Genomic DNA, 18,391 nt, shown 5'->3' on the forward strand with positions numbered 1-18,391 from the left:
GTTTCGCGCAGAAAGATATGAATATGGGGAAAATGTGGGTAGATGTTTAGCACAGAGAATGCGCGGGAGACAGACTATGCAGCGTATAAATTCTATAGAAAATAATCAGCGAATTCGTATAGAGTCACCAGAGGGGATACTGCAGGTGTTTTATGAATACTATACAAATCTTTATACCCAAGAAGACTCTTCTTCTGACTTACTTGACCAATACACAGATAAATTGGAATTGCCCCATTTAGATTTGGCACAGCAGGAACAATTAGAGCTTCCTATCACAATTGAAGAACTTGAGACCTCTCTGAAAGAATTAGCCCTCGGGAAGGCCTGTGGCCCTGATAAACTTCCATTAGAAATTTATCAAATTTTATTCCCTATAATTAAAACAGACGTGCTTGCAACGTTTTTAGAAGCTCAAAAGGGCCATCCCCCACCATCATGGGAAGATGCTAGCATAGTTATATTTCATAAAAAAGATAAACCTTCGCATTTACCTGGGTCGTACCGCCCCATCTCCCTCATAAATGCGGACGCAAAACTATATTCTAAAATCTTCGCCAATCGACTGAGTCAAATTGTCCCAACCTTAGTTTCTCAACAACAACATGGCTTTCTCCCAGAACGCGGCACTATCAACCATGTACACCGGGTTATTGCAACACTAGATTATGCTTCTACACTACATAAAGACGTTGGATTGGTGTTTTTAGATGCTGAAAAAGCATTCAATCGCGTCTCATGGGCATTTTTGTGGGCAGGTATGGGGAAAATGGGATTTGGATCACGACTTATGTCTGCGTTACAAATTATGTATAGGCACCCGAGGGCTAAGATCTGTATATCTGGACAAGAATCTATGGCAGTCAATATCACGCGGGGCACACGACAGGGGTGCCCCTGCTCACCCTTATTATTCGCTATTTATATAGAACCACTGCTAAAGGCATTAATGTCATCTCAACAAATTCAACCCATGGTTCTACCGGGAGGCGATATAAAGGTGTTAGCTTACGCTGACGATATTGCAGTGGTAACATCTGATCCGGAATCTGTATTAATTGAAATAGAAAATCTGACAGGCGAGTTCGGCAATGTGTCCGGTTACAAACTTAATAGCCAAAAAACTCAGGTTATATGCTCAGCAGGTCTATGTACTAATGATAGCAGGGTTACTATAGAGGCCAAATATTTAGGTATCAAAATTAGACTTATGCCTCAACAGTTAGTTTTGTCAAACTGGGCAGATATATTAGTATCAGTAAAAAATCAACTAGACAAAATAGAATGTTTGCATCTATCATTGGTAGGGAGACGTAATGTCTTAAAAATGACTATTCTTCCGAAAGTTTTATATTATTTCCGAGCAATACCACTGGAAATACCCACACTACAATTGAAGAAATTGCAATCTATAACTGATCGATTTTTATGGAGTGGGAAATCAACACGGAGAGCATCTAAATTTATGACATTACCAATCTTAAGGGGGGGGCTGGGGAGTCCCGAATTTTGCACTTTATTATCTGGCATGTCTCATGCAAAATGTTAAATATTTTTCAATAGGTGGAACCCCACCCTCATTTGAAAGCCCAGATATTTTTTCTCTTTTATTAGGCCCACAATCTCGACAAATGTTACTTCGTTTCATAGAACCTAGTTATTACAAAAGAACTAGATTCAAACTTATATTGTCCGCCTTCAAAGGATGGCATTCTATTCGGAAGCTTATCTCATTGGGTCGTATTAATTTTTATACTCCGTGTAACTCTATAGAACTCCTCCCGTTAATTTTTAGGGATCGTACTATGGGTATTTGGCGGGAAAAGGGTATAATAGCCATTGGTGACTTAGTTAAAAACAGTACAATTGCCTCATTTCAGGAGTTAAGAGATCAATTCAGTCTTTCGAAACATGACTTCTTTAAGTATTTGCAAATAAGGAATTTCATCTACACACATCCACATATTGTACCATTATGTTCCAATGAATTTACGGAAATAATATAAAAAACAACACGCATAGGAATCATTTACAATTACCTGTTAAATTTACATCAGGATGATGTGGAACAGCATGCATCAAAATGGTGTACGAGACTAGGCACATCTGCAGTACCTTTTCAAGAATCAATATTCATGGCTGATAAAATTATTCTATCTGCCAATTTATATTCTCAACATTATAAAACTGTATTTAATCTTTATCACACACCACTTAAAATGTTAAAATGGAGTAATGCAAATAATGGGAAATGTTATAGATGTCAATGTGATTTGGCAGATATTATACATATATTTTCAGACTGCCCTATATTAAAACCGTTTTTTGTATCCATAAAACTTTTTTTAGCACACATTACAAAATGCGATGTAAAAATCTCTAGAGAGATGATTATTTTTGGTTTATCGAATGATAATGAACTGTTTTTAGGTTATCAAGATAATAGATATATCATATTCATGGCTATGGCTGTAACTTGCCTCTGTACATCATCAATGTGGTTAAAACCTGAAGCACCTACATATGAAATGTGGCGAGCAAAGTTTTATAATATTTTTAATTTGGAGTTTAATCTCTATCGCATTAAATCAATTATGAAAAAGAGAAGAGGGTACAAAATATGGCAGACTTTGATAGATTATTTAGATCATTAGCCATTATTATTTATGTTATTAAATAAGATAAAGCTGCTGTTTAGATTGTATTTATCTGATGTTAAAACCATTTCTCAATCCTTTATGTCTATGTATGTTGAATATGCTAATTATCAAGCTGAAATATTGACATGTCTTTATTTTTTGTATACATGGCTTTGAACTGAATCAATAAAAAAAAATTTAAAAAAAAAAAGTAAATATTCATATATGTAAAGAATTCATTGGTGGCCTTTATTAATCCTTGCAAAAACAGCGTTCATTTGACATTGATAAACTTAAAGAAACAGTCATTTCAAAACCCAGAGGCCAATAAGATTAGGATGCTGTAAAGAAGAGAGTGAACGGTTTTGCTTTGGACGGGGGCAGAGTGCAAGGGATGAGATTGGCTTTGTGGACCATCCACCATTGCTAGCAGCCAACTAGATAAAATATACTGGGACAAAGAAAATACTAAAAAACATGGTACCTTAGAAATCATGTGTCACTTACCCTTTCGCCAGTGTAAAGTATTAAGCTGTTGTTCAGCCTCATCATTGCCTCTGTGGTGGGCCAACGTGGCTGTTGAAGTGGTAAAAAATGGCATGAGGCAAAATATACTCCAAAGCCCACTTCCATCATCCACACAACACCATTCCCTTAATGAAAAACCCTTATAACAGTGTTTAGCAGCACCCACGTTTAAGAAGGTGAGTTTATCTACCTGATGCAATCTCATAAATTGCATGAAAAGCATGTAAATATAGAAATATGGATGTGGTTAAAATTAGTGAGCCAAAAAATATCCAATGTGTCTGAAGATCTATACTTGTTGAATTTATTTAAACTTTATTTGTAGGGTGGGTAGGTGAGGGAGGAAGTGCCAGAGAATTAAATGGGGAAGCTAAAAGAAGAGTGACATCTAACCCAGACATATGGGGAAAGAAGAGGAAAGGGGAAAGAATTTGCCAGAAAAGTGGCATAGTGGAATAGTGAAGTGGGCTTAATGACAGTGCAACAAGTGAAGATAGTCTAAGGTTTAGAGGTATTATTGTTTGATGAGAAATGCTAGGAACAGCTTTGTTTAGAAGAAGGTCAAGTTAGTTATGGATTGGGAGCAGGGTGTGTGAAATAACATTTATAGTGGATCCAATGTTAGAGAACATGCATGGAGGGCAACTGAAACACCCAAATACCTGGCTCCTATTCCTCCATTAAAATAATGTTTCACTTACCCATACTCTTCCAGCAATCTGATGTGGGATGCTCAAAATGGATGAAAAACTCCTCTGCCCCATGTGGTGTCTAGAAAGGCATACAGGAAGCTGTAAAGAATCCAAAAATGACTTCAGCAAAGATTAAGGCCAACTACAGCCTCCACTAATGAGGCTCACGTTCCTTCTCTGCCCACAACTTTGTATTTGAGGATGTAAAATTATTAATATTTTCCTACCATTTTATAACAAAAAGATGCTTGAATATATATATAGTATGTGTATATCATCAAGTTATACACACACACACATACACATATATATATGTATATATACATTTATATAAAGAAATATTTTGAAATATATTTATGTATGCCTTGGTACATGCGGGTGCAGCGGTTAGCCAAATATTCACTCAGTATGGCCCTTTCTTTTGAGTTGTGTATCCTTCTGTTCAAAAGACATTTTTGGAAAACTTCCCTCGGAAATAATGAAGTCCACATAAACGTTTTTAGTTTTGCAGATTTTGATGAGTCGACATCGCGTCTGGGGAATGTCAGAGGTAGTGAGCTACAGAAGCTCACTGAATCCCATGTCAGGTGTTCTCTTGCACCTGAATGTGTATTCCGAATTTGTGTAGTTAAAACAGTTACTAAAGACTTATGAATATGATAATGTAGGAGTTTTTAAAAGTCTACCGACCTGAAACACACTGCATGGTGTGTGCATGTGTGTTTTTTCCTAAGATGTCTCTAGCAGTCCTCTAAGACCTTGGTAGTCCAACGACAGCTTATGAAGCTTGCAGGATTCCACAAGCTCCTTGAGTGACTGGGCCTAAGTCAGCAGAGCTGGAGGAGGCTTCTTATGTACCAAGGAATAGTTGTCATGCATAAAAAATTACTCTGGCAGAGTAGTTCCATTTATTAAGGCAGCTTTGGGTGCTAAGCTTCAACAATGCAATCTTGATCCTCGATCTTCCTACCAAACTAGTCCCTGACACATTTCTGGTCTGTCAATACCATATCCTGGTCTTATCATTAAGGAGTACAAAGATTAAAATGAAGTCAGTAGATCATGGTAAGAGTGATGAAAGAGTTTGGTGGCTCTGGCAGAGGGCATCCAATTAACTGCAGATATTTCTGAAAATGTTGTATTTCAAATCTTGTATCATAAAAGGCATCATAATTCTCCTAGACTTCTTTTTAAATTATATGTAAAGGACACCATACTTCTACTTGTGAATGACATTAGGATGGGTGCTGCCATTAAATATGCATTTACAAAGCCGGGGAAAATCTTATTTACTTTTGCACAGTTGAAGTTTGTACAAGCCATCAGTCTGGGTCTACTTCATTAAGAGAAAGCTTGCTCTCAGGTGGTGATGAGATAAACAGTTTCAAAGGTTTGCGTGGAATTTATAATTTATCCAGAAGATCCTGGTGTCTTTTATATTTAAGTTTGAATGGCTAGTTCAGCTGGTAATGTTGGAATCAAAAAAAGAAAGAAGCACAGTGATTCACAATAAATCTTCATCATACATTTTGGCTATGTGTATATGGTAGTATTGCATAAACTACGCTGTCTTGAGAAATATACATTGTAAACAGTCATCTATTTAAAGAATCAATTAGTAGCCTTTATTAACCTTGATGAAACAGCATTCATTTGAAGTTAACAAACCTTCGAAACGTTATTGTCAAAACTCAAAGAACATAATAATGTAATCACTGTTGGGTAAAATCCATTGAAGGGTGAGGCAGTAAGATAAGACAATGTATGATAGAGCAGATTGTTTAGTCAGTTATAGAGTGGGACAGGTGGCAAGAAATGACAGTTTTCTTTTTACTACGTATTCGTAGAAACCAAAAGATAAAATGTTCTGAGGCAAAAGAAATACTCGAACACATGGTGAAGGAAATGCACAAACACATGGTGGCCTTTGGTGCCCCGTCTTACCCTTTCGGCAGAATAAGGTAGGAGGCTTCGGCTCCCTCTAGTTATTGTGTCTGCCGGGAACCACTGTGGCTGCTGTAAAGGTAAAAATTGCTTTAGGTAAAACATACTTTAAGGCCCACTTTCACTTTCCACATAAAACTCCACCTCCATGACTACAATGAAAGACTCAAAGGATGTGTGTGTAACCTGCACACCACAGTTTATCAACCAAAATTAAATTTTTATTCAAAGAATTGGTGCAGACCTGCATACCTGACTAGCCCCTGTCAGGTCTCTAAATTTACTGCACATTCAGACACTACTATGTCTAGTGCAGGAGTGCACTGTTCAAACTTGCTCTGGTGCAAAAACTTTTAACCTTTCTTTCAAATCATTTATCTCGATATAACCATTTGAAGTCAAACCTTCATTAATCCAATTATACCATTATTGCTATGATGAAGAAAAAGTATTCAACATTCTTAGAGTTCATTGTATTGTTTACTATTGATTTTCAGCAGTTCATCGTTTTCAACTCTGTTTAGTTTTTCAACAAACATATTGACAATCAATCTTCATTGAAAATAAAATTCAAATGTCCTGACACAATGTTTGACTAATACAAAAACAAGACATCAATTTCATCTGTACTTGTGACGACTCCCAATGCATTTCGATGCCTCTGCATCTTCGTCAGGGGATATACTGTGTGAAAGAAATTAATAGAACGTGACAATGTATACATCTATTATCACATGTCAGTTTATGTACATGTATTAAGCAAAAGAATAAACATAATACTTCAATTTTCTATTTCGACTACTTTCTCTTATTGCACTTGTTTAAACTTGATGGCATGTATAGGGCAAACCACAGTATGAACAACTACATAATTGTTTGGGCAGCTGGTATGCTTGGACACAATAAGAGAAAGTAGTCGAAATAGAAAATTGAAGTATTATGTTTATTATTTTGCGTAATACATGTGCATAAACTGACATGTGATAATAGATGTATACATTGTCACGTTCTATTAATTTCTTTCACACAGTATATCCCCTGACGAAGATGCAGAGGCATCGAAATGCATTGGGAGTCGTCACAAGTACAGATTAAATTGATGTCTTTTTTTTGTATTAGTCAAACATTGTGTCAGGACATTTGAATTTTATTTTCAATGAAGATTGATTGTCAATATGTTTGTTGAAAAACTAAACAAAGTTGAAAACTATGAACTGCTGAAAATCAATAGTAAACAATACAATGAACTCTAAGAATGTTGAATACTTTTTCTTCATCATAGCAATAATGGTATAATTTGATTAATGAAGGTTTGACTTCAAATGGTTATATCGAGATAAATGATTTGAAAGAAAGGTTAAAATTTTTTGCACCAGAGCAAATTTGAACAGTGCAATCCTGCACTAGACATAGTAGTGTCTGAATGTGCAGTACAATGAAAGACTCTCATCAAGCTTTTCAGTGGCACCCAAGTTTAAGTAGGACCATGATCACACAGTTTGTTGACAGCAACCTTGTTTCTAGTAAATCATGCGAAGTAGGAGATGACAATATTATTTTGCTGTAAAGTCATATTTTTAGCCATGGTACCCTTAAGGGTTTAAAGGCTTTAAAGATCTCCAGTGTCAGAGCAGTGTATTTGGCTAGTTTGCCTATAGACATTCCATGAGTATAAATAGACTGCACAAAGTATTTTTCTGGCAGACAAATAATACACGCAAATATGTTTAAAGAGAAATAACAGCAAGGATGCATGTTCACCTTGTTAGGATGTAAGGGAGTGGACAAGTTCATAGCCAATGGAAAGAAATGGATCCTAGTAAAAAATACTAATTCAAAACAACAAACGTAAACTTATAAGATTAATGAAAGTTACATAATTTTGCAGAGAAAGGTGAGGATTATCGTAACATGTGCAAATGATGTTTTCCTAAACATCAGCCTGCCTATGCAGTGTGTGTTATTTATTGGTACTACATTGATACATCCTTATTATTGTTTGTAATTGCACTCTGATCTCACTGCCCATAGGTATGTGTTCACTAATGATGAAGAGTGTCCTGAGAGTTCTCATCTAGAGCTGATTGTAAGGTATTATCCACTATTGCCAACTGCAGAGTGTGTTATGATTAGTTAATACCATCTGCTCAGAGCATAACCCATTAATTGACTACCATGTATGTGAGTGGGTATGGCAAGAACAGGCAATTAAGAGCTTTTTCTACTGAGCATGTGGAGAATACATCTATTAACACCCCTACAGGAAGGCCAAAAAAGCCAATTGCAACTGCTGGCTTCTAGTCCTTCACTGAACCTGGAACACAGGCAAATAAGAATGCTTAGTGTCATCATTCTACTGCCTTGGACTAGCTGAGTCAGTTTCACGATTCCAGAGATCATTCTAAAAAGTATAGAAATAAAAAAATGGCCATACTTTGGAACAATAGCTGAATATGAAAATCTTTAGAATTTGATACCACGCATAGAAAATTTATTTTTGGTAAGTTTAATTTCTAAGAACTATCTTTCACTGATTATACTAAGGAATAAAAACAACCAACATTCATACAGGGTGCACAAAAAGCTCTACTTCTATGTTCCTCAAATTAGCTAGACATAGATTCCCTTCAAATGTGTTGCCATGAACAACAGGCATTCGGGGCGTGGCTTGGGCGCCGATGGCGATGGTCGCCTGAGAGCTCGGCTCCGGGACTGAGCCCGTGATTATCCTGTAAATCGGAGGCTGCGGGGCACCCCGGACCCCTCATTCTGCTGAACGGACCGACGAAGACCTGCCAGGGCCCTTGATGTGGCTCGGACGAGTGGTGATCCGGCGTAAAACCGAAGTTTGCGGAGTTGCGGAGTGCGACCCAACATGGCGCCCGGACTTCATTGTCCCCTAGCCGGATCCATTGAACTGGAGGAGCGTCGCCAGCAGCGTCTCGCCCCCGGCTTTGCCATCCCCTGCTGATTTGTGCACTAGATATCGGTCAGATCGGACTTTCTACAACGAGAATGCACTAGGTTGGGTGACTGGGCGGATGCCCACGTTATAGTGGATCCCGTGAGCGGACGTCGGGTGAACCAGGCGGTGGCCCCACTCACGACACCGCACCTAGCTACATTTTCCTGGCCAGTCCACTTCCATGGGAGGCGCGACACTCTGGCGCCACAAACCGTCCGGTGGAGTTGGTGACCCTCACCCCGGGACTTTAGCGGCTGCGCGGGCCTGCCCGACCTGGCAGCGGTTGTCTCCGCCCCCTTATCGCTGCCCTCGGACGCCGCGGTGGTGGCGCAAGCCGAAGCGGAGAAGTTCCCACAGGCCCTGGAGAAGGAGGTCTCCGATACTCGACTTGAGGTTCAGTAACCGGGAGGGTCGTGGTCGGCATCTGCACCCGGAGACGCCTGCTCCTGGACCATCACGGAGTGCCCCCGGCGACATGGGGAAATCTAGAGGAGCCAAGGGGACTACCCCAACCGCCTCAGACTCGGAGACCCAGGACAAAGAGGAACATGGGGACCCAAAGAGTTCTGGTGGTGCATCGATGCAACAGCAGTTCGACCGCGTCCTGGAGGCGATAGCGACCACGCGATCGGCCCTCCAACAGGACATTGCCCAGGTGGCGACGAGCCTTGGTCTCCTTAGAGCGGACCACGGCAAACTTTCGGACCGGGTCAAGGAAGTGGAGAGCTCGGTGAAAACCTTGGAGCCGGCGCAGCGAACCTTGGCTGCGACTATGAAGGATGCCTTATCCCGGATTGCGACCCTAGAGCAGAGAGCGGAAGATGCGGAAGGCCGCAACAGGAGGAACAACATCCGTGTGGTGGGCCTTCCGGAAAAGATCGAGGATGGCGACATGGTGGCATACTTGGAGGCCTGGCTCCGTGACACGGTGGCCCCGGAGGGGCTATCCTCCTTCTACACCTTGGAGCGTGCCCACAGAGTCCCGGCGCGGCCACCGCAGCACGGACGTGCCCCGAGACCAGTGGTGGCGCGGTTATTGCACTTTCGGGACAGAGACTTAATCCTCAATGCCGCCAGACATAATGGTCCATTCAAAGTGGCGAACAGTCAGGTGAACATCTTCCCGGATTACACCTACGAAACTCAACGCAGGCGGTTCTCCTTCCTGGCGGTCAAGCGCGAGCTCAGGAGCGAGGGCATCCAGTACTCGCTACTCTATCCTGCTAGGCTCCGCATCATTGTCGATGACAAGACTCAATTCTTCGACACCCCGGAGGATGTCTGTGCCTGGCTCGAGCTTTACAGAGCAGGGAAAGATGGCTTCGGCTCCTCATCCCAACAGGCGGAGGAGCCGGAACAGAGACGGCGATCCAGGAGGATTAGGAATCGCCGCGGCCGCTCAGGGGGGCCCTCAACTGCAGAGACGTCGACGGAGCGGAGGGGAGTGCTGGAGGTGTTATCTGAGTTGTCTGGCGCACGGGACGATGCCATTGAAGAGGAAGCGGACCCGGGTGACGAGGGGGCACTATCGGACTCCGAGGACTCAGTGACTGATAGCGCCCATACACCGGTGATCACACCGAAGTCGGTGGAAGACCTTCTGGATGGACAGGGGTAACGGGGTGAGCTACCTCATTTTGGAGGGGGCCCGGCAGGGGGGAGGCGGTTGCCGTCAATGGATGCTGACAACGAGGGCGGGGAGGGTGGGGTGCCCCTGTTTTTGCCCCGAGGGTCTTTGATACTGTTTTGGGCTTGTTTTAGTCCTGGTAGCCTGAGCGTCGAGGGCCCACTGCCTCCGCCCGGCCCGCACCTGGCCCTTAAGGCCCTCCTACGGTGGCGACCGCAGGATTAGTAGGGGTTATTGGGTTGTTGGTGGGCAAGGTTTGGATGGGATCTGGATGGTGCTGTTTGGGTCCTGTTCTGGGGAGGGTGGGTGGGGGTTTGGTTCGTTCTTGGGTTGTTTGGCTTTGGTTGGGGAAAATGGCCGCCATCAGTGCTGGGGTGAATGATGTACCTTTTTTTGTGGGGACCCGGATGGGGAGACTGTGCGAGAACAATATGGGACAATGGCTGATGTTGCTAACTTGAAATGTGTTACTTGGAACGTGAGGGGGCTTCATACTATGTCCAGGCGCCACAAAGTCCACGCTTATTTAGTGCGTAGGGGAGTGCAAATGGCGCTGCTGCAGGAAACTCATCTGAACAAGGCGGAAGGGGCGGCGCTACAGCGTAGATGGAGGGGGCAGGTCTTCTACACATCGTACTCCGCGTATGCCAGGGGGGCGCTAATATGGGTTAGAGCTGGGGTCCCCTTCCAGGTCACAAAAACAGTGATAGATCCAGAGGGGCGTTACGTGGCCATTTCGGGCACTTTAGGAGGGAGAGACTTGAACGTTTGCTGTGTGTACGCTCCTAATATAGACCAGACTGCCTTCCTTTCCAGGTTATCGGGCTCGCTGGCCCACTTCTTCTCCGGGCCCCTTTTGCTCGGGGGAGACTTCAACTCGGTAGTGGACGTAGACACTGACCGCTCACATCCACCCCTTCCCGATTCTCCGGTTCGTCGCACGGCTAAGGGTCGTAAGGATTGGCAGACCCACTGGGGTCTGACGGATATCTGGAGGGCGCACCACCCCACATCTAGGGACTATTCATACTTCTCGAGCCTGCATGAGTTGCATGTCAGACTGGATGGATTTCTTGGCTCGCCCGAACTGGTTTCGGCAGCGGTCCGATCTGAGTACTTGTCCAGAACCATTTCAGACCATAACCCCCTCCTGCTGGACCTTCGCTGGCTCCCCGGGGCGCCGGCGGTGCCCACCTGGAAGTTACGACCCGAGATTCTTGAGGACAGTGTTTTCAGGGCGGACCTGGGGGATACGGTATCGGAATATTTTGCGTCCAACAGCGGCACCGCGAGTACAAGAGCGTTGGAGTGGGACGCTTTTAAGGTAGTGGTGAGGGGTTACTGCATCTCTAAGAAGGTGGGCATGAGGCGCGTTATCCTAGCTGACCTAGATGCAGCGGACCGGAAACTCCGCGAGCTGGAAATTCGCCGCCCCGGGCGCCCGGAATTACAGGTACACACGGCGGAGGCGAGGGAGAAGGTGGCGGCGGAGGTCGAACGGCTTCGCTGTTTTGACTACAAGGCCTATACGGTCCGGTCCATCGCGGAGGGGGACAGATCGAGCGCGCTGCTGGCATGGCTGGCCAACCCCACGCGTCAGTCCTCTTTGACGACAAGTATGCGTAAGGCAGACGGAACCGAGGTATACACTCAACCGGAGATTCTCAGCTGCTTCCGGCATTATTACGAAAGTTTGTACCGCAGTCGCTCTGCCCGAGACCCTGACCGGCTCGATAATTATCTACGCCCACTGAAGCTCCAAACAGTGGAGCAAGAAGTGGCGAAAGCCCTGGGGTCCGACATTGAATTGGGGGAGATCCGCGGTGCCATTAAACGGATGGCGAGACATAAGACCCCGGGCCTGGACGGCCTGCCCGTGGAGTTTTATGCAGCTTATGCTGACCTCCTAGACCCTAGGTTATTGGTGGTCTACAGAGAGGCGAAGAGGCTGGGGCGGCTCCCGAGCTCGATGTGTGAGGCGCTGGTGGTTCCTCTCCTCAAACCAGGAAGGGACTCGTCCGACCCGGGGTCTTACCGTCCCTTATCAATGCTGACGGTGGACTATAAAATACTGAGCAGTATCTTGGCCTCGAGGCTGCTGGGACACATGAGTTCCCTGGTGCATGAGGACCAAGCAGGTTTTATCCCAAGGCGTAACACGACTATGAACATTCGCAGGTTGTTCCGTTTGCTAGGGGAACCGTTTGTGGATGCCCCGTCCCCGGTTGTCTTATCGGTGGACCTAGAGAAGGCTTTTGATAGCCTGGAGTGGGACTACCTTTGCACGGTGCTGCAGAGATTCAGCCTCGGTGAGGGCTTCATCAGATGGACCGCGGTTCTCTATGCCTCTGCATCGGCCAGGGTCTGGGCGGGACCACTGATTTCCTCGCAATATCCGGTAGAACGAGGCACGAGGCAGGGGTGTTCGTTGTCCCCACTTCTCTTTGCGCTGGCGGTGGAACCACTCGCGCTGCATCTTCGATCGGGAGCCCACTATATGGGCCTGTGGACGCCTTCGGGCCCGCACTACGTCTCGCTGTATGCAGACGATCTGTTGCTCTTCCTAGAGGACCCGCTCGACGCTTTACATGGAGCGGCGACGGCGCTCACGGAGTTTGGGGAGGTTTCGGGCCTCCGGGTGAATTGGTCCAAGACCTGTCTTTTCCCGGTTCGTAAGGGTGCCCACGCCCCTACTTTAAGTAGGGAGATTAGATGGGAACCCGACTGCTTTAAGTACCTGGGGGTATTCGTCTATCACGACCCATCCGACCTCCTGGATGGGAACATTGCCCGCAGCACTCGAGCACTTCGAGGCTGCATGGACTTCTGGGCCACGCTGCCGCTCTCGGTGGCGGGACGGATCGCTCTGCTTAAAATGGTGGCGCTTCCCAGGCTCTTATATTATTTCCGGACACTACCGATCTGGGTCCCACTGGCCACGTTTCGACTATTACGATCTATGGTGGTCGGATTCCTCTGGGGCTCGGGCCGCCGTCGGGTGGCCCTCAAGACCCTGATGAGGCCGAAAGATGAGGGGGGGCTTGCGGTGCCGGACCTTGAAAAGTATTATCTGGCGGCGCAGCTCCAGACCTTCACCCAGGAGATCGCCCGGGAATTCCGGGGCCCGGAAGACAGAAGGGGGACGGGCATGGCCAGGCATGTCCTCTCCTTCATAGCGCTGCGACAACGTTTGGCCCTGCGGGATTTGTCGCTGGAGGAGCGGACCGTCCGCCTGTGTTGGAATCGAGCTCACGCCGAGGCCATCTGAGAACACCGTATGCGCCCGAAATACCTTTGGGGATGCTGACGGCCCTCCCCCATGGAGGCGATTGGTCACGATTGGCGGCCTGGGAGGACGCCGGCTTACAGCTAGTTGGGGATCTGTATGAGGACGGAGCGCTCTTGCCCTTCCAGGATCTTATCGACCGCTTCGAGATCCCCCGTGGTGACTTCCTGTTGCACTCGGCCATTGTTCGAGCGATCCAGGCACACTGGAAGAGCGGGCAGGAGGAACCCACCTTATCTCCGGTATGCCAATACGTGATGATGTCTGCGGGCACGGTGAAGGCGGTCACTTGCCTTTACGGTAGATTGATCAATGAAGGGTTGGCTCCTCTCACTACTTTGAGAAACCGCTGGGAGGAGGACATTGGCAGGGAGATCCCGGAGACGACCTGGTCCCAGTTGGTGTGGCGCGCCTGGAAGGGCACCCGCCACGCCCGTTTTCAGCTGGTCCACTATTACGTTCTCCATAGAGCATATCTGACCCCAGTGAAAATTAAGCGATATTTTGCCACGAATTCGGCGGATTGCCCTAGGTGCCCAGCTCGGGAGGCGGACCTCCTCCACATGTTATGGGCCTGCCCGGGATTATCATCCTACTGGGTGGAAGTGGGGAAGACCCTGGAGGAGGTGACGGGGAGATCCTTATCTTTTGATGCGGCGGTGGGACTCCTACACTGGTTCCCTCATACCCCAAATAATAAAATTTCCAGCAAATTTATCGACCTAGGGCTCCTTCTTGCTAAGCGAGAGGTGACCAGGAACTGGAAAGCACGAGTTGGTCCGACAGGAAGTCGATGGCACGGCGAGCTCTTGAAGTGGGCGGCGGGGGAGAGCACACTGAGATACCAACTGGCTTGGAGGCAGCGTAATGAGAAGGCGCAGGAGGCAGCGCTGGAGTGGGAAATGTTAGTGCAGGCCCTCAGGGATTATTGCGCCCCCAGCGACTCTGAAGGTGAAGAAGCGACTCGCCCCGAGTCCCATTAAACATTTGCACTATTAGTCCTGTTGCTTTCCCCGTGGGTCCCATAGCAGATCCTGTTGCGGTTGTTCCCAGGCGCTGATGGCGGGGTTGGGTGGGGTTTACTTTGGTTAGTAGTATTTTGAGGGTGGGGGGTTTTCTTTTGGGTTTTTATAGGCTTGTTTGGAAAAGCAGATGACGGACAGTGGATCATCCGGACCAGCTCTGACATCCTTCTGAGCCCCCATTGAATTTCGCCGCCCGACCCCAGGGTTGTGGGCCGGATGGCTGTGTACGGAACTTACGGTGCAGGGACAGAGGGTTGTATTTCGATGATATTGCTTGTGTTATAATGCTGGTCGATTTTGCAACGATTTACTGATTCCTGCAATAAAAATATATTTAAAAAAAAAAAAAAAAATGAACAACAGGCATTCACTCAATTCTGCCTCTCAGCATCAATCAATCAGTAGATTTGTATAGCACTTCTTGTCACACGTGAAGGTATACAGGCGATAGCAGGGTCCAGTTGATTAGCCAAACATCTAGGTCTTCCGGGACTTTCAGAACTCTGGAAGAGATGGGGATGTACAGAGATAAAGGGGTAGCTCATTCCATGTTTTTGTTGCTAGGTAGAAGGAACGACCTCTGCATCTGCTACGTCAGATGCGGGGGTGAAGGTGAGAGACGGAAGTGGAGCGGAGATGTATGGTGCGCTGATGTAAGTGCAGTCGATGGTTAAAGTAGACGGTCCACAGTTATGTAGGACCTTGTATGTGTGGGCCAGGAGCTTTTCTGTACAGGGAGACACGTTCATTTCTCTGAGGTAGGGGGTGATGTGAATTAGTCTAGGGAGTTCCAGGGCGAGTCTGGCTGCTGTGTTCTTTATTGTCTGTAGTCGGTTCGTAGGCGTGGTCCGTGGCGGTCTGAGTTAAGAGGGCCACCAAGATGCGTCCAAGGGAGATCTTTTGTTTCTGAAGTGCAGTACCTCTGTCTTGTCTGTGTTGAGTTTCAGGCAGTTGTCCCTCATCCAGTTGGCAATGTCTGTAATGCAGATGATTTTCTTTGGTTCGAAGGTGAGGGTAGACTGACTTTTTGCATTCTTCTGGTGAGGAGAGGCAATCAGTCTGAGAGCAGCTCCTTGGATGCCTCTGTTGTTCAGCCTTGTGATGAGTGTGGGGTGGGAGCTGTATCATAGGCTGCCAAGAGGTCTATGAGGATCAGAGCCACAGTCTCTCCGCAGTCGTGTAGGTCTTGGATGTCGTCGGTAGCCGCCATTACGACTCTCTTGGTGTTGTGGTTGCTGTGGAATCCAGATTGAGAGGAATCGAGTAGGGGGTTCTGTTCCAGTTGTGAGGAGAGTTATTGGTTGATGACTTCTTTTTCTAATACTTTGGCCAATAATGGGAGCAGGGAGATCGGTTGTCAGTTCTGGAATTCACTGGGATCTGCTAATGGTTTCTTTAGTAGGGGGTTGGCTTATGCCTGTTTCCAGTATTTGAGGCAGGTGGCTATTGCTATTGAGATGTTGAACAAGGCAATGAGAAGGTGGCTGATTTCATTACAAGACCGGATGCTACCATTATGCCATAACCTTTTTTTGCAGCCCCAACATTTAAGCCCTTTAAAGAACAATAATACATCATAAAGCAATAGAATATCCAGACAATATGCATTTCCAGAGTCATCATCCTCTTTTAATCGCTGCTTCATTAAAGATAAGTACTGCTGTGTTTTGTCCTTGGTAGGTCGCTCCCCACAAGGCACAGCACCGCCTGTGTGCCCTTGTCTTAGCCCAGCTGCTGCTGTCTGGGATTCGAGGCCCTCCCTGCTCTTGTCCCTGTTTCTGGTATTTTTATTTTCATTGTAAATTGTATTTTTTGTCAGCTCACTGTGTGTTTTTGCCCTTGTGCCCCCTTCCCAGCTGTGCCATTACTGTGTCCCTTTTCCTTTCGGTATCCCTGCCGTTCTTCTCCCCAGTTCCTGCTGCTGCGTCCCCTGTGGCCCCGCCCTCCTGCTCTCCTATTTGCCCCATCCCACCTCCCAGTTGCTCCTCCCTCCCACCTCTCCTTCTTATGGCGGTCGCGTGCAGCGGGCATGCCGCTGGCGCGCCAAAGGCAAGCCCATCTGCGCCCGTCCACACCTGGACCGCGCTGAACACCAGAACCCCTGGCCCCCGAGAGTCCCAACACCGCTACGACGCCAACCCCATCCATGCACTCAACACCGGACAAGAACTCACATACTGCCTGGCCACCAAAAAGCGCATCCAAGGACCCTTCTCCTGCCGGAACTGCAGCTTCACCAGCACACGACCCGCCAACCCACCCACCAGGAAAGAACCCAACTACCTCAGATGCATTCTTCTCAACACTCGCTCCGCCCGCAAACATGCTGTTGTACTTTGGGACCTTCTCGACTCAACTCCCCAGACGTCACCTTCCTGACGGAGACCTGGCTGAACCCGTCCTCAGCACCCGACATCGCTATAGCTATCCCAGAAGGCTAAAAAATCTCCCGCAGGGACTGCACCAACGGAGTAGGAGGAGGAATCGCCATCGTCCACAGAAATACCCCCAGAGTCTCCACCAGCACCGACGACATCCTCAACATCGCCGAACACCTACACTTCCCGATCCACACCGACCCCAACACCACCCTCAGAGGAACCCTCATCTACAGACCCCCTGGACCCCGACCACAGTTCAGCGACTCCATCGCCAACTTCATCAGCTCACACCCGCTCGCCTCCATGGACTACATCCTCCTTCAGGACCTGAACTTCTACCTCGAGAACAATGACAACTCCACCACCCTGATCGACAACCTAGCGAACCTCGGACTCAGACAACTCATCACTACACCCACTCACTCTGCCGGCCACACGCTTGACCTCATCTTATCCACAAGCCCCCACGTCTCCTTCAACCACACCACTGAACTCCACTTGACCGACCATCGCTGCATCCACTTCACCATCCGGAAACCCACCACGCACCACCGCACCCAACTGATGCCTCGCCGCTGCTGGAACAAAGACACCGAAGACCAGCTAACCACCACCCTTGCCCAAAGCCCACCCACCGACCCCACCGACGCTGACATCGCTGCCCACAATCTCAGACAGTGAATCGACGACTGAGCCATCAGCCTCGCCCTGGTCAAGAAATCCTCCAACAGTCACAACAGCAAGAAAGCCAGCTGGTTCACTGAAGACCTCGAAGCAAACCTGCCGAAAGCTGGAGAAGAAGTGGCTCAGTGAACGAACACCAGACAGCTATGCAGTCCACAAGAATGCCACCCGCAGACACCATCACCTCATCATCAGATCCACCAAAAGGGCCTCCTTCAAAGACCACCTAGACAACAACGCACACAACAGCAAAGAGCTCTTCAACATCGTGAAGAAACTCTCCAACCCCAGCTCCAACACCAACGACATCCCACCTTCGCAAAACCTGTGCAACTCGCTCGCCACCTTCTTCCATCGCAAGATTGCAGACATCCACGACAGCTTCAACGCCAAGACCACCCCGACAACCACTGAGACTGCTGCCCCCACGACCACAATTCGCACCAATTGCCTGCTCTCCTGGACCAACATCAACGACGACGACACCATCAAGATCATGAACACTGTCCACTCCAGATCTCCGTCAGACCCATGCCCACACCACATCTTCAACAAAGCCAGCACCGCCATTGCACCCCACCTCCGGAATTCCATCAACATATCCTTCAAGACAGCAACCA

General features: G+C 47.1%; 1 protein-coding gene across 1 annotated transcript in view; it reads right to left on the bottom strand.

Annotated features, from left to right (window-relative positions):
* Window positions 1-18,391, bottom strand: part of LOC147708654 (uncharacterized) — a 225,111-nt gene that overhangs the window by 85,816 nt on the left and 120,904 nt on the right. Inside the window, exons 17-18 of the mRNA XM_086925379.1 lie at window positions 5,804-5,875; window positions 3,869-3,958 (exon numbers count right to left, since the gene is read on the bottom strand). Coding sequence (XP_086781505.1) covers window positions 3,869-3,958; window positions 5,804-5,875 — 162 coding nt within the window. The remainder of the gene's footprint in view (window positions 1-3,868; window positions 3,959-5,803; window positions 5,876-18,391) is intronic.

The sequence above is a fragment of the Lissotriton vulgaris genome, chromosome 6, assembly GCF_964263255.1.
Source record: "Lissotriton vulgaris chromosome 6, aLisVul1.2, whole genome shotgun sequence".
Taxonomy (NCBI): domain Eukaryota; kingdom Metazoa; phylum Chordata; class Amphibia; order Caudata; family Salamandridae; genus Lissotriton; species Lissotriton vulgaris.